The sequence below is a fragment of the Carassius auratus genome, chromosome 50 (assembly GCF_003368295.1).
Source record: "Carassius auratus strain Wakin chromosome 50, ASM336829v1, whole genome shotgun sequence".
Taxonomy (NCBI): domain Eukaryota; kingdom Metazoa; phylum Chordata; class Actinopteri; order Cypriniformes; family Cyprinidae; genus Carassius; species Carassius auratus.
The window spans coordinates 15,581,666-15,606,094 of record NC_039292.1 but is presented as its reverse complement, the minus strand read 5'-3'; the positions used below and the strand labels follow the sequence as shown (position 1 = coordinate 15,606,094).

The window sequence follows — 24,429 nt, the reverse complement described above, 5'->3', positions numbered from 1 at the left end:
TAGATTGCGGTGATTTTTCAGTTACCTGTCAGAGCCGGGACTAGAACTTGGGTCTCCGGCGTGAGAGTCAGACTCACAGTCCTTGAGCCACTTGAGAATGGTGAACCCAAGAGTAAGACGCACTTTGGAGAAGTTGAGATGCAGAGAAAAATCTTTAATAAAAGTTCAAGAAGCAAATAATCCAAAGTTGGAGCAAAAAACAGCAAAAGAATTTCTCAAAAACAAAAACTGTCCAAATGGGAATTCCACAAGAAATAATTCAAAAATTCAAAAAGATCTTGAAGCAAAAACTCCACAAGAGAAGGTCCACGAAAATACTAGAGAAGGAATAATCCACAGGCAAGAGAAAAACTAAAAAACATCCCAGATACAGAGAACACTTTCTCAGGCAACTGGCTTCAGAACAACTAAACACCAAGCAAAGAAGCTATGAGACAAAGTTACTTAAATACACACAGCTGAACGAGACACAGGTGACTCTAATAACACTTATTACAAGCAGAGTAAGCTGGTCATGAGAGCATCATGAGGACCCCTAGAGGTCAAAACAGAACATAACAAGCAAAACACTGACAGGACCCCTCCCCCCTCTAGGAACGGCTCCTGACGTTCCTCCCAGGACGATCAGGTTTATGAGCATGAAAGTCCCGAATCAACTTGGGGTCCAAGATGTCTCTGGCAGGAACCCATGAGCGCTCCTCCGGGCCATAGCCTTCCCAGTCCACAAGATACTGAAGTGATCCTCGCACCCAACGGGAATCCAGTATACGGTGGACTGTGTAAGCTGGTTGGCCTCCAATGATGCGGGGAGGAGGGGGAGGTTTACCTGCTGGAGCAAAAGGTGAATACAAAACAGGTTTTAGAAGGGAAACATGAAATGTGGGATTAATCTTTAAGGACTTAGGTAAGTATAATCGGTAGGTAAGAGGGTTAACTTTCCTTGCAATCTTGAAAGGTCCAATGAATCGCTGCGAGAGTTTGCGGGACTCTACTCGTAAGGGAATGTTCTTTGTGGAGAGCCAAACTCTTTGTCCAGGACGCAGAGTGGGGGCAGGTCTACGCCTACGGTTAGCCTGTCGCTGGTACTGCTGAGAGACTCTAAGAAGCTTGTGCCGAGCCTTCTTCCAGGTCAAACGACAACGTCAAATGAACTGTTGAGCGGAGGGAACTCCAACTTCAACTTCTTGGTCCGGGAACAGTGGAGGGGCATAACCAAACTGACATTCAAAGGGAGACATGTCTGTGGCCGAGGAACGTAGAGTGTTGTGGGCGTACTCCGCCCACATAATGAAGGATGACCAAGAAGATGGGTTGTTGGTAGCCATGCACCTCAGAGTAGTTTCCAGATCCTGGTTCAACCTCTCAGTTTGGCCATTGGACTCAGGATGGAATCCAGAAGATAAGCTCACACTTGCCCCCAAAAGTTGACAGAATGCCCGCCAGAACCGAGAGCAGAACTGAGGGCCTCGATCAGAAACAATGTCCTGTGGGATGCCAAAAACTCGGAAAACATGGTTAATGATCAACTCTGCAGTCTCTTTAGCAGTGGGCAATTTGGGCAAAGAAATGAATCTGCCAGCCTTAGAAAATCTGTCAACAACAACCATAATGATGGTGTTACCTTGGGACAGCGGGAGTCCGGTAATGAAATCCATGGAAAGGTGAGACCAAGGTCTTTGAGGTATAGAGAGAGGATGGAGTAACCCTTGAGGTGAACGATGGGAGACCTTCCCCTGATTGCATACGGGACAGGCGTTAACAAAGGTCTTGGTATCCTCATTGATGGTCGGCCACCAAAAAATTTCTATGGAGGAATTCAAGGGTGCGAGTGGTACCTGGATGGCAGGTCAGGCGAGAGGAGTGACCCCACTGAAGAACCTGTGAGCGAACAGCTTTAGGGACAAACAAGCGGTTGTCTGGCCCTCCTCCTGGGTCTGGTTCCCGGGCCTGGGCTTGTCTTACTGTATTTTCAAGTTCCCATCTTACAGGGGCCACTATCTTGGAGCTTAGGATAATGGGTGTGATAGGATCTTCTTGGTTACTGCTTGCGTATACTCGAGACAGGGCATCGGTTTAAGATTTTTCGGTTGAAAAATAGAGACCAGCGTGCCTGACGAGGGTTGATTCGCTTGGCCAGCTGAATGTACTCTAGATTCTTGTGGTCGGTGAGTACTTGAAATGGGTGTTTGGCCCCCTCAAGCCAATGTCGCCACTCTTCAAGTGCCAGTTTAACAGCCAGTAACTCACGGTCTCCCACATGGTAATTCCTTTCTGTAGGTGTAAGACGGTGTGTAAGGAATGCACAGGGATGAAGTCGGTTATCCTCACCCCTCAGGGAAAGCACTGCTCCAACACCCGCATCCACCTCTACCACAAAGTGTTTGTCTGGGTCCGGGAGATTAAGAATGGGTGCTGATGTAAAGCGGAGTTTGAGTTCATTGAGTTCCAACAAAACCCAGCATTATTCCGTTTAGTGAGAGCTGATAGGGGAGCCACCACAGAGCTGAAGTTCAATATGAATTTGCGGTAAAAGTTGGCGAAGCCAAGGAATCGTTGCACATCTTTCACTGACACAGGAGTGGGCCAATCCATGACTGCTTGAACTTTCTGGGTATCCATTTGAATATGGCCAGGCTCAATGATGAATCCCAGGAACTGTACTTGGGTCACATGGAATTCACACTTTTCAGGTTTCACAAAAAGGTGATTATCAAGGAGGCGTTGGAGAACTTTCCTGGCATGTCCCATGCGTTCATTGAGGGAATTTAAAAAAATTAGAATATCGTCCAAGTAGACGAATACAAACTGATTGAGCATGTCTCAAAGGACATCATTAATCAGAGCCTGGAAAACTGCAGGAGCATTGGTGAGGCCAAAGGGCATAACTAGGTACTCATAGTGCCCAGTGGGTGTGTTAAATGCGGTCTTCCACTCATCCCCTTGTCTAATGCGTACAAGATGGTAAGCGTTGCGCAAGTCAAGTTTGGTAAATATGGAAGCTCCCTGCAGTAACTCAAAGGCTGTAGCCATAAGAGGCAATGGATAATGATTACGGATGGTGATTTTGTTGAGGCCTCTGTAATCTATGCAGGGCCGAAGACCCCCATCCTTTTTTCCCACAAAGAAAAAAACAGCTCCAGCCGGAGATGTGGATCGACGAATAATCCCTGCTGTGAGGGCCTCCTCAATGTAGTTGTCCATGGCAGCACGCTCGGTAGAAGACAAGGAAAAGATGTGGCCTCTGGGGGGACAGGTACCTGGAAGCAGTTCAATGGCGCAGTCATAGGGACGGTGTGGTGGTAAAGAGGTGGCTTTCTTTTTATTGAAGACTGCCTTGAGGTCATGGTACTGGGAGGGGACTTGAGAAAGGTCTAGGGGATCTTGAGACTTGAGAATAGGGTCAGGGGAACTCTGGACATAACAGGTAACATGACAAGTGGGACCCCAACTGAGGACAGTGCCAGTGGACCAGTCAAGATTAGGGTTATGGTGAAGAAGCCAGGGGTGACCAAGGATAAACGGGAATTCTGGAGACTGTATCAGATGAAAACACAACTCCTCCTGGTGTTGGCGAACAGAGAGGCGAAGGAGAGAGGTAAGAAGTGTTACTTTGCCTGGACCCAGAGGCCTTCCATCCAGAGCAGTAACTGTCAGAGGGGTAGCGAGTGATTCAGTGGGGATCTGGAGACTCCTAGCAAGAGAGAGGTCCATAAAGTTCCCGGCTGCACCTGAGTCCACCAAGGCTTTGAGTTGATGCATATGATTTCCCCAAGTGAGTGTGATGGGGAGAAACAATCCTGAATTGGAAGGTGGGGCAATGTGAGTAATTCCCATTTCAGTCCTTCCTTGCCCTTTACGGGACCGAGCGTTTCCCGAGAGCTCTGGGCAGGCAGAACGGAAATGTCCAGGCATTCCACAGTATAGGCAACACCCCTCCCTTATGCGGCGATCACGTTCTGATGGGGAGATCCGAGTACCCCCCAACTGCATAGGTTCGGGAAATCCTTGGAATGGAGGTAACTTCTCTGTGGGAAGGGAAGTGACAGGGGGTGTAAGAACAGACCGTCGACTCAAATTCCTCTCCCTCAGACGATTATCCAGCCGCACTGCCAGGTCAATGAGGCTCTCAAGATTGTGGGTAGGCTTTCGTGTAGCAAGTTCATCTTGAAGTGTCTCAGAAAGACCGTTCTGGAAGCATACCATGAGGGATTCATTGTTCCAGCCACTCCCTGCTGCAATGGTACGAAAGTGGATGGCATATTCTGCAGCACTGCGGGTACCCTGTTGAAGAGACAACAAACGTTTAGATGCTTCTCGGCCACTGATGGGATGATCAAAAACTTGTTTGAATTCCTCTTCAAATTCAGAATAACTTGAACAGAAAGGGCTCTGGGCATTCCAAACAGCTGTTGCCCAGGAGAGGGCCTTGCCAGAAAGGAGTGTGATGACATATGCAATCTTGGCCCTATCTGAAGGAAAGGATGAGGGCTGTAGTTCAAATGTGAGGGAACACTGAGTGAGGAATCCACAGCAGGAACTGGGATCTCCAGAAAACCGTTGTGGTGGAGGTAGGCGGGGTTCTACAAGGGGAGCTGATGTTTGAGGACCCGGAAGTGGAACAGAATCTGCAGTTGAGGCCATGGCTCGAGTAGGGGGCAGAAGATCTGACAGACAGAGGTCATGACATCAGACAATAATTGTGAATGCTTAACCATCAAGGCCTCCTGCTGGACTAGCACTGCTTCATGACGTTGGACTGAGGCCTCATGCTGAGTCACAGTAGTGAGTAGCTCTTGTGTGCTGGGCATCTCTGGGTTCATGTTGGCTTGGTGTTTCCGTCAGAGCCGGGACTAGAACTCAGGTCTCCGGCGTGAGAGTCAGACTCACAGTCCTTGAGCCACTTGAGAATGGTGAACCCAACAGTAAGACGCACTTTGGAGAAGTTGAGATGCAGAGAAAAATCTTTAATAAAAGTTCAAGCAACAAAAAATCCACAGTTGGAGCAAAAAACAGCAAAAGAATTTCTCAAAAACAAAAACTGTCCAAATGGGAATTCCACAAGAAATAATTCAAAAATTCAAAAAGATCTTGAAGCAAAAACTCCACAAGAGAAGGTCCACAAAAATACTAGAGAAGGAATAATCCACAGGCAAGAGAAAAACTAAAAAACATCCCAGATACAGAGAACACTTACTCAGGCAACTGGCTTCAGAACAACTAAACACCAAGCAAAGAAGCTATGAGACAAAGTTACTTAAATACAAACAGCTGAATGAGACACAGGTGACTCTAATAACACTTATTACAAGCAGAGTAAGCTGGTCATGAGAGCATCATGAGGACCCCTAGAGGTCAAAACAGAACATAACAAGCAAAACACTGACAGTTACCCTAAAAAATACAAACACTCACTCATCTTGCGTTCTTTCATTTCCTGAATTTGCAATTGCTTTTTCCCGTTTCACTGAAATCATCTGTTCAGCTTTCCCCCACAGGCGGCGCGAACTGAACGATTATCAAGAAATCATAGCCGAGCTCGTGCTGTCCTATGGGGGTGGGCACTTCTACACGTACCATAAACTTTTTTCAGCAAAAAGTGCAGTGCGAGTCGCACAGTGGAATCAAAGCGCATACTGGGGCGCACTCGACTCCGATCTCCACAGCAGAGTGTTTTTAGGTTGCAAAAACATCACTTGCGCAGTTTGCAGGTCAGTTACGCACTCAACCGCATAGTGCCCGCAGGTTAACCCTTCCACTCTTCCCTACGTGGGAACAAACACCGCTAAATCCACCAGCTACCTGCCTCGGGCAGCAACCACCCACGCAAACCAGGACTCTCCTTTCTCCGACAGCCCTGTAACCATTTTAACAAGGGTAAATGTAACCGAGCGCGCTGCCGGTTTATGCACATCTGTAATTTCTGTGGCTGCGCTCATGCCCGCATCGTATGTCCAGTTTACAAATCTGTGAATAAAAAATCTAAAAATTATTTGGCGACTCCTGTAAATATTTTGTAGAATAACTTTCAGGCCTAAAAAGTGGCTTTAAACCCGGCTTAGAGTGCCCACTCTCCCAAAACATCACATGTAATAATCTTCAATTTGAAGAACCTGAACCTGAAGTCGTAAACAAACTGATCAAAAAAGAAGTTGAGTCAGAAGCACTGATCAAAAAAGAAGTTGATCGGTCGTTTGACAATCCTCCATTTGATCTGTTTCGTATTAGCCCCATTGGAGTGGCTACAAGGAAATTCTCGGGTAAAAAAGCCTAATAATCGATCTGTCAGCCCCGCACAATTCCCCGTTCCCAAGCATAAACACCTTGATCCCTCTCTATGAATTTTCGCTGAAATACCACGACATAGATCAGGCTATCAACATAATCAAAATTGTAGGTCGGGGTGCTTGGCTTGCAAAAATTTATATTACATCTGCTTTCAAAGTAATGCCCATACAGTACATCCAGATTCATGGCATCTATTTGGATTTTGCTGTCTCCAGAAATATTATTTCGCAGTGCGTTTAACTTTCGGATGCAAAAGCAGCCCAAAAATTTTCGACATGCTATCAGAAGCTGTCTGCTGGATTTTGGCGAACAACTACGCCATTCCCCACCTCATTCACTTGCTAGACGATTTTTTAATAGTCTCGCCTCCCAATGCCATCCCAGCCGCGCACATCCTCACAGTCCAAAACGTTTTTTCTGAGCTAGGAATTCCTATCGCAGAGGATAAAACCATGGGCCCCGCTACATCAATCGAGTTCCTAGGAATTAATTTGGATTCAGACAAATTCCAAGCATCCCTGCCCAAAGAGAAAATTGACCGAATAATTCTCATCTCCTCTGCTTTTCTTAAAAAATCAAATTGTTCAAAACGTGAACTCCTATCCCTGCTCAGACATTTAAATTTCGCAATGCGCATCACTCCGCAGGGCCGCCCCTTTATATCGCATCTCCTCTCACTCGCGTCCTCCGTTCACTCACTAGAGGAACTTATTTCCATAAATCAAGCATGTCGCAACGAACTCAGGCTATGGTTAACATTTCTAAACCAGTGGAATGGCCTATCATTTTTCTATAACAACTTGGTTTCATCCCCGACCTATATCCAACTGTACACAGATGCCGCCCCCTCAATCGGTTTCGGGGGATTTTTTCAAGGTCGTTGGTTCGTGGCTCCGTGGCCACCGCAGCTCCAGGACATATCTCAATCCTCAGCTCTATTCGAGCTCTACCCTCTCGTAGTAGCTGCTTTTCTGTGGGGGGAAGAATGGGCCGCTAGTAGCATTTTAGTGCAGTGCGACAACGACGCAACAGTGCAATTCCCAACTCCAGTACCTCGCTATTCAGAACTAATATTCCCGTAACCCACCCATTAAAACCCCTCCTAGACGCATCGCTCGACACTATCCTCAAAGCAGTTTCTCCCAGAACCCTCCAATCCTACGTGACGGCTTGGAGATGTTTCAAAATATTCCACGTCTCTTATAACATGCCTTTCCCTGATTTCTCTCTTCTTTCAGTCACCTCTTTTATTTCCTACCTTAATAGCATTAAGGGCCTCCAAGTCGGGTCCATCAAAGGTTACTTGAGCTGCATCCAGTTTTTCCATAAATTGATGTACGGCACTCCTTCCCCCGAGATAAACAACTCACAAACCTCCTTCCTGATCAAAGGGATTCAAAGATCCCAGCCCAGCCGTACCGACGCTAGACAACCCATAACGTTAGACATTCTCACCAAATGCATTCGCGCACTCCGCACAGGCTACCAGCCCATCAGTTCCGCTCGCACACTTGACGCTATGTTTGTCCTAGCCTTTTTTGGTTTTCTCAGATGTTCGGAACTCGCCATCACTTCCACCTTCGACCCCAAAATCCACCCCACCATCTCAGACTTATCAGTAGTAGATGGTGAATCAATTTCATATTTGATTAAACAAAGTAAGACCAACCAAACCAAAAAAGGCCATTCATATACATTTTTAATCTCTCATCGCCAATCCAACCATACCAGTCAGTTCTGGCATATTCGCAATGGAGAAGATCTCAGGCCAAATCTCCTCTGGAACCCCTATTCATAGACGAATCCAAAAAACCTGTGACTCGTTTTTGGTTCCAGAAATACCGCAAAGCCGTTCTCCAACAGTCAGGCATTCCAGTAAAGAATATTTCAAGTCACTCATTCCGTATTGGGCCAGCAACTTCAGCAGCCCAAAAAGGCCTCTCCCAACAGCAGATACAAGCCCTTGGGAGATGGTCCTCAGATGCTTTCCATAGCTACATCAGGACCAACCATTAAAAAAGTTCACCAATCCCTTATTGAATGAAAAAAATAAGTAAATTAATTAAATCTTTCATCTTTTTCTCTTTCATCCAGCGAGCATTGGTCTCAAAGCGGATGCAGTGTGAGAAAATCTCCCGGTCAAGCTCTCATTTTCTCTCTTTTCTGTTTCTCTTTCTGTCCAGCGAGCATTCGGTCTCACAGCGGACGCAGCGAGAACTTCCCGGTAGAGCACTTACGTTTTCTCTTCCGTCCAGCGAGCATTGGTCTCAAAGCGGACACAGTGTGAGAAAATCTCCCGGTCAAGCTCTCATTTTCTCTCTTTTCTGTTTCTCTTTCTGTCCAGCGAGCATTCGGTCTCACAGCGGACAAAGCGAGAACTTTTCCGGTAGAGCACTTACATTTTCTCCTTCGACCAGCGAGCATTAGGTCTCACAGCGGACGCAGTGTGAGAAAATCTCCCAGTCAAGCTCTCATTTTCCTCTTTCCTGTTTCCTGTTTCCTGTTTCTAGCTTTTTGGGGGAGTACTCTGGGTTCGGGCCGAACTCCGAGCTCGGAGCCCTCCCTCCGGACAGCACGCCAAAAACTTTACCCTCTCAATTGTATGTAAGTGTGAACTCGTGAAATTATGTTTTATTAACAAAGTTCGGGAGATGCACGAGTAGATAATTAACACAGGTGGAGAGCACTCAGCAATCAATGGTAAGAGGTATATATACAGCAGTCTCACCTCAATTCATTTAACAGTCTCGCAGCATCCCCCCACCACCCCTTCTCCACACTTCTAGTCCTAAACCACTTACATAGGGTAGGGGGGAGTACTCTGGGTTCGGGCCGAACTCCGAGCTCGGTGCCTTCCCTCCGGACAGCACGCCAAATACGCATTAAACTTTACCCTCTCAATTGTATGTAAGTGTGAACTCGTGAAAAATCAATAATATGGTTGATGGTTAATTTGTATGTAGGTCAGTGCATACAAAAAAAAAAAAAAAGAAAAAAAAGAAAAGAAAATGTAACTTATATCCATCACAAAACTGAACGGAGAACATGTTAATGTTATTCTCTACCTTAATGGGAGCAGTGAGTCTGCTTCTTCGCTGCACACAGACGGAGGATGCGGGGCTTTAGTGATGAACAAGCGCAGGTCGCCCTCCACCTGCAGCTTCAACACCTGATTAACCATTAGGGCTGGTCACTTGCCCAGGGGCACAGGACATCTAAGGGGCCCCTGGGCAACGTCAAATACTATGTTAGATCACGTTATAAACGCAGTCCTCACAAACCTGTGCTGTGCGATGTGAGAAGGCAGAATCGCGACACACCCCTTCCAACTTCCAGAGCTCTTCCCGTCCATCCAATGCTACCACATCTTTAAATTACTATTAGTATTATTTGAAGTTAACATTATTAAATACACCACAAAACTAGTTGAGGATAAAAAAATGGCATTATAATTGGTATAATTCCAGCATTATGGAAGTGACATTTCAATGCATTTAATAGCCTACCAAAATATTCAAACGCCTGTTTATATAGCCTAGCCTAATGAAGGCATCCAAACATTAGAAAAATATAAGTATACACATGCGTTTTATATTTAATATGAGGGAAATACACATGCTACATGTGTGATAAACGTGACATGACCTGACAAAAAAAATCCAAATATTTTTTAGTAGGCTAATTCAGTGAATTACACAGCGCAAACCAAAAGTAGGCTAATACTACCCCCGAATGAAGAAGGGTCGGCTCTTCACAGAACATAAAATATAAATTTCCTTTTCTTTTCGTGTTCTTTTCATTTTCTCAAAATTTTCTCAAAATCTCTCCCTTTTTCCAAAGTGACAGATAAAATCTGTCACCTTTGACCCAAACAGGTGTTACTTTTAAAGGTGTTAAACGATGAGATGGGTCTTTCCCCTCCTGCTGCGTGCCTGCAACTGTCAATGCGTGAACATGTTTACATTTAGGCTATTTCAATAGATTTTTTCAGTCAGTTAACAAATAGCATGCATATAGACTTTTAATTGTAGAGGCTAACAAATACAGTGTGGGAAAACTCTTAATTTGAAAAATAATGAATGCATTTCCTGCCAATCAGATTTAGCACCACACACAGGGGAAAATCGAAATATCAAGTGGTATTTCTGAGACGTGCTGACCCTCAGAGGACCTCAGATGATGCTAAACCTGAATCAACAAACAGAACTAACAATTATTGATACAAGTGTGACTGCATCATATAATAATAATTAATTAATAATATTAATAATGTTCATCGTCTGGCTGACTACGTCTTGTATTTTTCAGAAAAATCCTGTCATATGCGCACAAACTGACAGTCACCACTTATAAGCTACTACTAAATATTGTAGAAACGTTTATGTAAAGTTGCTTTGTAATGATTTGTATCATAATACCTTGAAATTTAGGGATATTCTCTAGGCTCCATCACCCAATAAGTTGTTGCCCTGCCTCATATTAGTCATCAATCGACTGTATGAAATGGCAGATGATCCACATAGGACCGGGGTGGCACAAGTGCGTTAATAATTTAATGCGTTATTTTTCTCCATAATTAATTAATTTTGTTAAATTACCAGCCATATTTATTTTTTTAATTAAAAGTCATTTTAACCACCCTAATTTCAAGAGTGTTACACATAGCTATCCTATGTAGACATCCTAATTACTCCATTCTGCTGTCTGTTGTTCTGTTGTCTATGTTTCTTTGTCTGAATATGGCACTTTTCAAATGCTGTGTGTGGTATCTGCATTTGATATCAGGGCAATTTAACGAGTATGAGTGCAGGAGCTCAGTATAAGGCCGATCGTTAGCAGTACTGATGCATCCCTACTCATAACCACTAAAAAGCTGTCACTCTTTGTTTAGTGAGTTTATACACAATGTATGATTAAACACATTGTGCTGTAACACCCATCCACACAAATAACTCATTAAAGGTTTTCAATAGTGGCGTCCATATTTCAGGAAATATATTTAATTTCACTCTCTTTCACAATGATGAGACAGTACACCTCTTTTTGTTTTGTTTTTTGAAAATCATGAACGAGCGAGACCCATTTTGTTAAGGTCGGGTTACTAATGCGAAATGTTTGAAAATGTCTAGACTGAATGCTGGAAAGATAAAGATGATAAGGAAAAGGATGTTAAGGTAAGACTAAGGCGAGAAACACACAGCAGACATGTTTGTTTGGTCTCTATAAAGTTTAATTGAAGACTTGAATGAGTTGAATGAAGTGGATAATAACTAACAGGTTAGTCTTTATCTACACAATGTAGTTAAAGAGTCTGACCTGTCATTGAACTGAACCACTGAGTATGACGATCAGTCCATTCAATCCCATCATGCATCTGGCCTCTGAATAACTGCAGGCCGCTAAAGCTCAAGGCATCCATGCATTTGGCAAAACTCTGTCACGCAGACGAACATCAGGAGCAAAAGCACTTAGTGGAGGTTTAAATGAGGAGAAACTTCAGCTCAAACACATGAAATCACATGAATTCACTGCTCTGCTTCATTACAAACAATCTGATCCTAAGACGGGGTTTCTCAAATACGAGTCAAACCTTCAAATCCTGATCAATAAAACAAAATATACAGATCAACAGATGAATGGCAAATCGTATTATCTGTTCATAAAGGAGAACATGATATACAGACGCGTGAGTTAACAGATTTGTAAACTTGTATATTTGATCAAACACTCCAGTACGAAACTGACAGAAATTATTTTTGCACCAGATGAAACTGAAGATAAACAGACTAAAATGTTCAATCATCATTTAAAGTTAGGACTGTAACAAATGTTATTATGAAAATGAAACCATGTTAAATGACATTCATCACAATTCACCTGCCACAGACAGATCTGAATGATACAGTCAAAACAAACACGGTTTTGTGCTCAAGAATCAGTGCGATCGTGATTCTGCATTTGTTATGCGGCTATTAATGAACCTAATTAATATTTATGAAACTGAATCTGATTCATTATAACTCAATGAATCTGTGTTCACCAGTGCTTGCTAGATTGCTTACAAGTTCTAGTCTGTTATTGATTACAAATTACATGATGAAAACTCTAGTCAGGAATGTTCTCTTAATTACTCATTTCAGGTTCTGTATTCAGACTAATTTTGCATTAATTTCAGATTAAATTTAAATGGGAAAAATTAATCAAATATATGACCATTAACCAACCACAGAGAACATGCAAATATATTGTTCAATTATTTGACATATTAACTGTAAATCTCAGGGTGACTTTAAGTAAATATATAGATCAGAGAGGTTAAAAACAGCAATGACAAGGACAAAGTCTTCCAGGCTTGAAATATTTCTGTCAGCTGTACATTGGCAGTGTTTAGTAACTTGTGTAATTATTCATCCCATACATGATAATAACTAAACTAAAAATAATTTAATGCCACTGGGTGAATAATTTGTAATAATGTAATCCATAATTTTTTTTACTGTAATCTGATTACGAGCATTTTACAATGGAATATAATTTGATTTCAAGTACTGCATTTTTGGAATCTAATTAGATGGAATCAGTTAATACCCAGCACTGGTGTTCACTAGGAGGTGTTGAGTGTGAAATCACATTAAAGCACAAATGCATTTGCAGTATTAGTTCGTCTACATCAGCTGATCATATTTCATAACATTTAGGAGACTGAACGAACACAAACTCAAACACAAACATCCATTTTCATTCAGCTGCTGATGTTCCTCACCTGACCCCAAGACAGATTTTAAAACTATATACTAATTTTAAAAAATCTAAATCTAAAAATCTTGAATAGATGAATATCTTACAAATTATTTCATATATAATAATCCTCTTAAATTTAATGGATGCTGAATGGAGTTGAATGTGAATTGTTGGTTTGCTTTGACTGTATCCATCCACAGAAATAAGAGAAAGCCACTGATCTGACAATGACATAAAGAAAACGTGAGACGCTGATCTGTCGCCAAAATACACAGGAAGTCTTACAGCAGCACTTCCTGTATCCACTCTGTCTATCAGCCAATCAGCGCTCATTAAGAGATCAGATGTTGTAAGGCATATTGAACCGTTCAGACACTAAACACACGCTCTGTCCTGAATCTCCAGTCTTCTGTTCTCCAGAGCCGTGTGGACTCTGAATATTGGTGGGTTTCATCCTGTGAGAGTTCAGCTTCATTGAATCAGGATGAAACTACATTCAGAGAATCAAACTCAACAAAACAGTGAGGAGAAGCCAGAAGAATCCAAGACATGGAGACGCCAGAATGGCTGCACCTGCACAAACACACACAAACATCACAAAACTCTCTTATTTTACTCACTGACCAACTTTTAGTGTTAAAACTTGAACTGAATAAAGCTGGATGATGCACTATTGCAGGGCTATTTAATTAGTTTCATTTGAGGGCTGGATTATCATATTGAAAATTTGAAGGGAGCCAATGGGGTTGGGGGCCATCCCAATCTCTTTTTTTTTGGGGGGGGGGGGGGGGGTCTATGATATAATGAATTAAAATTAAATGCATATTCATCAGTAATTAATTAATCTATTAATTAATATTACCAACAGCAACGTATATATAAGGTAAAAATTTGTGTTGTCAATCAATCAAAATAAATTAGTTAAATAAAACTAATCACACATTTTCTGTAAATAGTCGTGACTAATTATAATTAATTACTAATACATATTGTCATAATTTCACACTGAATCTCCAAATGAATGTAGAAACAACATAAAGATAGTATATTATATATTTAAATATTTAATGACATCTCTTTACAAAGTGTCATTATAAACACATTTTTTTGATAATACTGCTGATGATGTCTCTATTAAATGAATCTTCCTCTCAATTTTAATTATATCCACAAAATATACATAATATATAATATATACAAAATTAATTATAGCCATGAAATATTACAGTATAATTATTAAGTGTTATTTTTTAACATGTATCTAGGCTCTGAAAAATATAACAACTTTCAATTTAATGTAAAACAATCTTCACATAAACTATACATTGTATATGCATAAACTAAATAGATTAATCTTTCTTCAACCAACAAAAGTTAATCTGCGACTAGAAAATACTTTTTTGGAAAAGACTAGTTTTCCAATGAGAGACTTCAGAAGTTTCACTTTAAAAGCAATGCAGTCTCTTTAAAATCTGATGTGCGTGCGGTACTTCTGACACATATCAGGTTTTCTGTCAGCTCTTTACGATTATTTTGGACTTTATAACTAATTTAAAGCCGTGTTTAAAAAGTCACTCACCAAAACTGTGTATTTTGACGTAATTGTGCATTTTTGTTGTTTGAAGTGCTAAAGGCCTGCTTGTCTGAAGCTGCTATAGCCAGCATACATTCAGTCGAACGTGCAGACTTGCATTTGAAATTCACCTTCGTCCAGTCTGCACTATTTCTGTGTTATGACCGATAACACTGTCTTCATACTCGTTTTAAACTAGAGTTGTGGATCTATTGATGTAGCGTTCTCTGGTAGATTGTAGTTGTTGCCAGGTTTTCACAAGAAAACCCACCCAACGCTACTCAAAACAAGCCCAAAACTAGCCCAATCACGTATAGAGGGGGTCCCCTGTAAAAAAAATCACATTTTTGGTGGGTTCCCCTGCTTAAATTCGCATTCCAGGGGATTAATATCATGTTATGGGAGTCGCTTCAACCCACGGAAATGAAAAACAACCTTTGTCAACATTGTAAAAGTAGCCCAATTCCGTGGGAATACCGCAGACTTGGCACTGTTGCATCTCTTCCTTTTCTTTTCCGGCTGGCCCTGGCCAGTGTTGCCACCTTTGTCGACAAACTAACTTAATTAAGTGCATTTATGGCATATAAGCATAAGGCATATATGCAATCTGCACATACTCTTTTCACAGGCTAGATGAAGATGATTGGCAGGCTGCGTTTGACCCACGGGCCACTAATTGAATAGCTCTGCATAATTGGCTTTTTTATAAAGCACTATAAAGGTGACTTGACTTGGGTGTTTTTTTCATTACTCTTAATCAAAACCTATTAGTTTTGGCCAAACTGTTCAGAATTTATAGGTAAAAATGTCAATTATTCATATCTCTTGACCAGTAGGTTGTGCTGTGCTGAAATGGCTCATGGATACTCAGTTCTTGGCTGTTATAACACATACCATGTTTGGTCTGAATATCATAAAGTGTTGCTGAGATATAGCCTCACATCCATTTTGGCGTGTTCTTAGCCAATTGTGTTGATGTGCACTATACCAGATGGGTCTGTCAAAAATCTTTTAATAACTCATTTCCAGCACGTTCTGAAGACAATCTGAGCCAATTTTGGTGAAAAATCAGATGAACTGTCTAGGATGAGTATGAAAAAGACAAGTTTTTAGCCCTTACAGTTTCAGAAGTTATTAGCATACATTTTTTTGAGCTGTTGTTGGCGCTACAGCTTTTGAGTTAGTGACTCCAAATTTGTAGTGGTTAATGTTGAGATGGTCCTCTATCTGTCTGCCAAACTTCATAACTTTCCTGCAAGCGATTTTATGGGCTGCATAGGGAGTCATTAGCAGAAATAATAAGAAAACATCTCAGGTTATAATTGTAACCATGGTTCTCTAAGTAGGGAACAAGACACTGTGTCCTCTAGAGGTCGCTATGGGGAACGCCTTGTCGTGACCCGCAGCCGAAGCATACATCAAAAAAGCACCAACGAGTTGGCTGACGACAGTCCCTAAAGTCATTACCGGTGTAACTATGGATAAATAGGCACGTCATTCAATTCTTCGTCTGAAGCTTGCGTCCGGAGCATGGCAGGGTGCTCGTTCTACTCAGGGAACCATGGTTACATTCATAATCTGAGATGTTCCCTTTCAATGTAACTTCGAACTGCGTCCTCTAGGGGTCACTGTGGGAAACAGTATACCCACAACACCATGCTGAGGGGAGTGCAGGCCGGAATCATGGTGAACACTAAGTACCAACTATACCATTTCCATGGGAGTTGCCCCTGGGATGTTAGACGGCTGTCCGTGACATTACCCCTTACGGCCAAAAGCCTAGGCTACCTACCCAAACTTACCTGTTAGGGTCTTGACCTGGGGTAAAGCTCAAGGCTTGGAATCAAGAAATATTGCTTTAAAGGGATATGGCAAAGAGCCTAGCATTTTATACTAAGTCTTGCCAGTCACACAGGGGCTACCGCTTGCTCTTGCATAAGCTTGCTGAAGGAGCTGTCTCAACAGATCCCTAGTAGCAACACCCTGTTTAGATAGGTATCCTAGGATACATAGGTGGACTGTGTTAAGCATTCAACATGTAGGATTTTAGAAAGAACGCAGAGCACTAGCATGTGAACTTACCTGTGACGATCGTGACCAGTGAGACACAGGAGAGAGTAGATCCAATTGCAGATGTTCTTTATTGAGGGGTAATCCAAATCGTGGTTGAAAACAAGCCAAGGTCAAAACCAAACAATCAGTCCAAAACAAATAAACAAAAGAGGGAACAGGAAAGGGAACGAAACAGGAACTCGGAGGACAAGGAGACAAGGAAGAATCTCTTAGCACGAGAAGGCTGGAAACACGAGAGTTAAGGACTCCATACAAACAACAGGAAAAGACTCGTAATTATAGGAAGGCTAATGACAATAAAGGTCAACAGGAATATGACTTGACTCTGGACTATCAACGGGAATATGACTCAACTCTGGAGGGTCAACTGGAACCCCACTCCACTCTGGAGGGTCAACTGGTACCTGACTCCACTCTGGAGGGTCAACTGGAACATGACTCGACTCTGGAGGGTCAACTGAAACCTGACTCGACTCTGGAGGGTCAACCGGAACCTGACTCAACTCTGGAAGGTCAACGGAAACCTGACTCAACACTGGAGGGTCAACGGGAACCTGACTCAACTCAGGAAAGCCCACTGTAGCTGCCATCCTCAGCAGTGGCTCCAGGCTGGCGGCCACCTTGTGCAGTGGCGCTGGCTCAGCAGACGTGACGTGACGTGAACCAGTGAGACACAGGAGAGAGTAGATCCAGTTGCAGATGTTCTTTATTGAGGGGTTATCCAAATCGTGGTCAAAAACAAGCCAAGGTCAAAACCAAACAATTAGTCCAAAACAAATAAACAAATAAACAAAAGAGGGAACAGGAAAGGGAACGGAACGGGAACCCGGAGGACGAGAAGACAAGGAAGAATGGTAATTATAGGGACTGGTAATTATAGGGAGGCTAATGACAATAAAGTGAATGCACCTGGTGCTATTAGCAGGAGTGCAATTACTGTGATGACAGCACAAGACTAGTGGAATTCTAGTGCCTACGGTGAAGTGCCTAAGGGGAAGTGAGCCCACTAGTGGACACCCAGGGAAACAGAGAACAGACAGCGTGACATTACCATAGTGTGGATTTCAGAAAGTGTGCAAAGACTTAACATGCATACTTACCATAGCATGGATTTTAAATACTGTTCTAAGGTGGGGGGGGGGGGGGTGCTCTCATGGCACTCTGAATGATCAGCACGTAGATGGAATGGTGCATCCCAAAACATTATGCTTGACAGTCATCAATTTGATCTGTGGTAAAAATGCTGGAGCGCTCTGGGGAAAAAACAAAGAACTCAATCTCACGTGAGAGGAGAACTCCGAATTCAGAAAGAGAGTAGCACACTCATAGAGTAGACGACCCTTTTCGGTAAAGGGGAGCACTGCTAAATACCACGAGAACTGCCCAAATAGCCCTTCATGTTGAGGGAAGCGATGCTTGACCTGTATAAATAAAAGACACACTGGCTGAGTGGAGCCCAAAGAAAGAGAACGAAGCTGAGCGTGTAACCCATAACGTACAGGATTTCAGAAAGTGCGCAGAGTCTTGAGTGCACACTTACCACTTATGTGGATTTTAGAAAGTGTGCAAAGCGCTAGCGTGGACACCTACCACTTACATGGATTTTCAAAATTACACAAAGTGTAAAACATTCACACTCACCACCATATGGTTTTCAGAATGTACACAGAACTTAGCGTGTTTACTTAAAGCTTCCTAAGCGTTGCAGAGGTGACAAACTGCACGGGAGGGGCAAGCTCAAATTTACAAACCTCTGGTGAGGAGAGCATCACTTGAGGCAGCATATACAAAAAGATTTCCGCAACTGCCACCTCCACTTCCTGCTCGATGCGTCAGCAATAAGGGATATCCAAGCAACCAGGAAGCCCCACAGTGTGACCTGGCCAGAGATCCATGAAATTCCTTGCAGAAACCTGTGATCTGGCTGCCTGATACCGAAAACATGAAGCCAGAATCAGGGCTATCATACCGGCTGGACATAATGCAGACGAATGTTTAGTAAACACTGCAATGGACTGCTGCAAAGAAAACTCACAGAAAATTATTACACACATAACCACCAGCAATTTGATACATAAATAAGTATATATAGAATGGATCATACTCATCCACCCTGATTGCTGTGCTGGAGCCCCGCTCAAGGGGCAACTCCCTTTAGTCCAGACCATCAGTAAGGTGGTTACTATGAACATACAACCAACCAAAACATCCTAGGTCCAGCAAACGAGATTGTTATGCAAGATGTTCCCACCTAACCTCGGTCAGGTGGAGAGCTGATGGTTACAGGGGAATTAGTAAGGGGAGGATAAGGGTAGATGTGAAAACCCCCAAAGGGAATAAGTAGATACTTAAGTATTGCTCTGATTCGGACAAGAACGCTGATGCCTCGTCTGAATCACATCCCTTGGGTCTTGCCTACCTCCATGTGACCCATGATTCCTCTTACCCCTACCCGCAGGTAGGAGATGAGCACGAGTCACGACACTAGCCTTCTGTGCCTGTCTCTGACCTATGTTGTTCGGGCTTAGACCTGGACCTTCGTGGAATTAAGGATTTGAGAGCGGAGCTTTTTCTTTGAAAAACGCTCACAATGCATGCAGATTGCCCCCTCAAGGAAGTCGCGTGCATGCTCTTCACGCAAACAAATGACGCAAAGATTGTGTGTCATCGGGTGTCAAATAATGCCGATACGCACACACTGTCTAAACACTTTGCTAATAGTCACCATGAGTAAGATCGCTCTTAATAGTTTGTTAAGATGCACGCTTCAAACAGAACAGTCAGTGAAGACGAAGAGAATGACATGTTCTCCCGGCGCCTTTTTATCCATAGTCGCACCTGTAATGACATCAGGGGATGTCGCCGGCCAACTCGTTGGTGTTTATTCAATGTATGCTTCAGACATGGGTCACGATGAGGCCACAGTTCGAAGTTCCCTTGAAAGGGAACTAACAAGTACAAGAGTAGCTTGACCCCTAAATTTCACATTAATCTACTTATGATTTGCCTTGTTTGTAGGTTACTTTGAAGAACCTGCAAAATTAATAATATCAATTTGTCTAGTAGAATATTGTGTTTGGAAGTATGTTTTAATTTCTAAAATGTAGCTATATTTTATTAACTATCTCTATTTTTATTCTCATGTCATTGTTTATGTTATTTGTGTATCACTACTAAGAAAAATACAAAATTTAATAAAAATATTTTTTTTATTAAACTCTCATCTACTTTTTTGCTATCTTGTTTATTTATGTTCCATCAGGAATATGTTCGTTCAGAACAGAATCTATAATCTAATCTACATGTTAGGGGTGCTCCGTCGGGCGATAACTGCTTTGGGATGATTGATCGGCGGTTTCTAAAAAGGCAGATCTCATAAACCGATCACAAGCTGATGACGCGCCTGCCGTGACAGGTTTGCCATGATATGAAGTGGCACCATCTCATTCTCTGTCCGGCGCGGATAAAGTAATTATAATGTTTTAGGTGATGTAAAAGTCATATTTCCTCAGTAACTGATCAACTGATTAAATAATTTGAAAAAGTTTCATAATCTTACTGCACAGCGTGAATGAATCACTGCACAGCGTTCACACTGTACACACGGTTTACGGTCTGGCTGTAGATTTAGGAGTGGTGTCTGCAGCAGTGAGAGATCGTTGCTGCACCGAGTCTATTTTTTTGTTGCGCTGCACACACCCAAATAACAGCACATTGTTGTAAATATGAACATGCAATGACACAAAATAGGCCTAGGTTTAAAGGAAAAGATCACTTTTAGATAAACAAGGCAAAACCTTTAAAGTTCTTAAAGTTCTTAATTAAATTTCTTTAGGACCCGCAGTATTGCTTGTGATAAAGATTTAAAAATGCAAAAGAAGCTGACTGTTTCTGTCAATGGTAAGTTTTAATTTAGAATGAATAAATGTCTAAAAATCTTGATTGGATCAGCACTATATTCTACATGATAAAAAGAAGGCTTTAAAAAGATCGGTATCGGTGATCAGATCAGCAAATACTGCTTCCTGTGACTGGAGATTAGTGACCATCCTCAAAAACCTTATCGGAGCACCCCTTCTACATGTAATAATTATGATACTCTTGCGATTCTCAGTTTGAGGGAGTTGCATTACAAATTATCAACTACTTTTTTGGGTATCTTCATTATGCATGATCACACGGTTATTTTATTTTATTTTCAATCAGGATTGTGTTCATTCACACTAAATCATCTGTGTGTTTTCTGATTAATGGCTTCATCTTCTGGTCATTCATGAGTTCATCACCCATCTGCTTTCATGTGAGCAGTGTTTGCACTGAATAAATGCTTATTTTGAACACAGTGTGATTTTCTTTGAATAAAATAATTTGCCAAATGTGTAATTGCATAATATAATGACAAGTTTACTTATTTGTAAGTGATCCTTATTTAAAAGTACCACCAAAATCTCCTAAACGCACTGTAACGTCCTTATGCATTGATATAAATGTGGTTTTACCTGCGATGCGCACTTGTGCGACGGCTCCGTCTCCTCCTTCGCTGTGTGCACGCACCTCCACCAGATAATCACCCTTCTTCATGGGCAGATCAATGGACTGCTTGACTGTGGTGTACAGCATGCCACTGGGCTGCCCCTCCTGCCTGTACAGGACCTGAGTGAGAACAACACAACATCAAGAGCTGAAAGGATCCATAGATTTTACACTCGGTTCACAAAATTTGCACAGGATTCAGTGAATCCAGGATTAAAGTAAAAAAACAAAAAAACAAACAGAAATCCTAAACCAGTGACAGAAATGAACTTTCCATTAAGGATAGATATTTAACCCCTTAAATTGATTTCCAGGGGCATCTTAAAAAAGAGGTGTCATCTTTCTTATAAACTCTTAAATGTACTCAATAAATGCTGTTTGTATAATTAGATACTACAGGGCTAATTATTACAATACTAAAATAAAATTGATATCAACATAATCCACATTTGCACAGTAGAGATGTCTTTTAGATGGATTTATGGCAACATTTATTTAAATCATTGACTTAATCATTACGATGATTCCTTCAATGCTATTTCTGCCATAAAAATATATACAAAAAAACTAAGCGTAGTATACTAATAGAATAGAAATTGCAACCCTCCTTAATTCTTATTCTGTTATTTCTGTAAAGATGACCCATTAATAGACCCACAGATAAACATCTCTCATTCTGCCCCATCTCTATTGGATGTTTCTGAATCTGAAGTACATTTCTGAACTCTCTTAAAAATCTCCAAGTCTAAAGATATATTAGGATTAGATTATATCTTTCTTAAAAGGCATACAGATTTATTTACTGGACCAATAACAAAGTTAATTAATGCCCCTATTAAAGAAGGGACGTTTCCGAAGGACTGGAAGTCAGCAATTGTTGTTCTGGTTTATAAAAAAGGGGACCCGAATGAGGCATGTTACCATAGGCCTATTAGCATATTACATCTTATTTCCAAAATGGCAGAGAAATGCATTGCTGAACAGTTCTTGACTCGTCTGGTTAGTAGCCCTTACACACTGCACCCAATGCACTCTACCGAGACAGCAAATTGGTTTCTTTTAGAAAATATTATAAAGGAGGTGTTGTTGGGGTCATATTCTTGCCTTTAAAGAAGGCATTCGATACTGCCAATCATCAAATACTCATTTGTAAACTAGCTCATATAAATTTTTCCCCTAATGTGCTAAATTGGATGAAGTCTTATCTTACAGGTAGAGTTCAGTGTGTTAGGGTGATTGTTGATTAATGTGTGTTGTCCTTATAAATATATAAACAATAAACAAACAAAATGAATTTCAGAATTTATCAACTGTCTTTATGAATGGCTTATTGAATCACTGACCCATTTCAATTTGTTTGTGAATGCTGAATCCTTCACACATGAAACCCTACACTGCTGATCAGTGCTGCAGTGATTGGACAAATAGAGCAAAACAATCTACAGTGACAAGATTGTGTCTAAAATGTACGTCACTTAATATTAATTTGAACATTACACTTTATTTTTTTTTATTTTTATTTTTTTATTACATACCAGTGTATAAAGTATAAAACAGTGATCTTAAAATAAGGACAAATGAGCATCCGGGTCAAGTCTGTACTGGTAAATGAACAAGGTGTTTCAAAACTGGACTTTCCAATGTGAACCCGCACAGATGGCCACACTAGCAGCAGATTAAACCAGAAACACTATCGTGTTTATAATGGTCTTAGTGTTTGTGAGTTCCTTTGACCTTATATCCCTCCACCGTCGACTCGTTGGCCAGCGGCTCCACCGGCTCCCAGGCAATGTTGATCGCCGTGCCGCTGTAGTTCACCTTTGTGCCGATGATTTTTGGAGGCCGACTAGGAGCTGAGAAAAACAAAACAATACAATCAGATCAGAAAATAACAGTAAGATAAATGACAATAATTTACTTTTAACATCACGTTTACTCTTTTTTTCCCCTCAAATAGTAAAAATGTGTCCTAAAAAACTCCAGTTTGAAAACCCATGTTTGGACTCCTATGAGACTTACGTGCTTTCTTGGTGTAGATTTTGTGGCGCTGACTGGCAGGTCCATAGCCGGCACCATTATAGGCCCGCACCTCGATCAGATAATGTGAGTTGGGCTTCATGTTGTCCAGACGCGTGTGGTTTTCTCGGCTGGAAACCAAAACACGCTGCGCAGATGCCTCATTCTCCACTGACTCCCTCCAGTACCAGACCTGGGACAGAACATCCGGAACAGGCCAGAAATAAACATACTGTCATAGTTTTTATTCATATTTTAAATTATATATTATATATAATATATTATATATATATATATTTTATTAGTTTACATTTTATTTAAATGTCTATAGCTTTTATAATATTTATTTATTAGTCTTAGTTTACTTGGTTATTTCAGAACATACATAATTCACCATTCATAGACATTCTGAACTCTATTGGTGTTAGACAACATGTGTCAGGTCCTACTCATTGTCGAAATCATACTCTATTACTGTCACATGGAACTGTTGTTGAAGGTATTGAAATTATGCATATCTCAGATCGTTATTTAGTCTTGTGCAAACTTCATATAGCTAAAACTGTAAATTCTTCTCTTTGTTACAAGTACTACCACAAAAGACTGCTTTGTAACTAATTTTCCTGATTTATCTAAATTCCTTAGCATAATCAAAAACTAAGAACAACTTAATAACAGAAACTATGGACTCTCTCTTTTCTAGCATTTAAGATACGACTGCTCCTTTACGCTTAAGGAAGGTTAAGGAAAACAGTTTGACACCATGGTATAATGAGCATACTCGCACCCTAAAGAGAGCAGCCCGAAAAATGGAGCGCAGCTGGAGGAAAACAAAACTAGAGGTATTTCGTATTGCTTGGCGGGAAAGTAACCTATCCTACAGAAAAGCATTAAAAACTGCTAGATCCGATTACTTTTCTTCTCTTTTAGAAGAAAACAGTGTGTCAATAATGCAAAATGACAGTTAAAGGCAGTTCATCATTGAATTCAGTGATGTTATCATCTCAGTTCTGTTTAACCCTCTGGAGTCTAAGGGTATTTTTGGGGCCTTGAGAAGTTTTGTCATGCCCTGACATTTGTGCTTTTTTCAGTTTATTATAAATATCTAAATGGGTAAAGTCTAATATCACTGTAATCAGCACAAACTGGGCTATAATAATATGTGAAACCCATGCATGTACATGATTGTATTTTTGAGAAAAAAAATG

The 24,429-nt window shown here is 41.4% G+C and overlaps 1 protein-coding gene across 2 annotated transcripts in view; it reads right to left on the bottom strand.

The window, feature by feature from the left end:
- Window positions 1-11,497: 11,497 nt before the first annotated feature.
- The window catches only part of LOC113067142 (contactin-1a-like), an 84,926-nt gene continuing 71,994 nt past the window's right edge, over window positions 11,498-24,429 (bottom strand). For both annotated transcript variants that reach the window (XM_026239413.1, XM_026239414.1), the window contains exons 21-24: window positions 23,225-23,414; window positions 22,940-23,058; window positions 21,172-21,325; window positions 11,498-13,599 (exon numbers count right to left, since the gene is read on the bottom strand). In XM_026239413.1, the coding sequence (XP_026095198.1) occupies window positions 13,523-13,599; window positions 21,172-21,325; window positions 22,940-23,058; window positions 23,225-23,414 (540 nt within the window). In that variant the 3' untranslated portion in view covers window positions 11,498-13,522. The remainder of the gene's footprint in view (window positions 13,600-21,171; window positions 21,326-22,939; window positions 23,059-23,224; window positions 23,415-24,429) is intronic.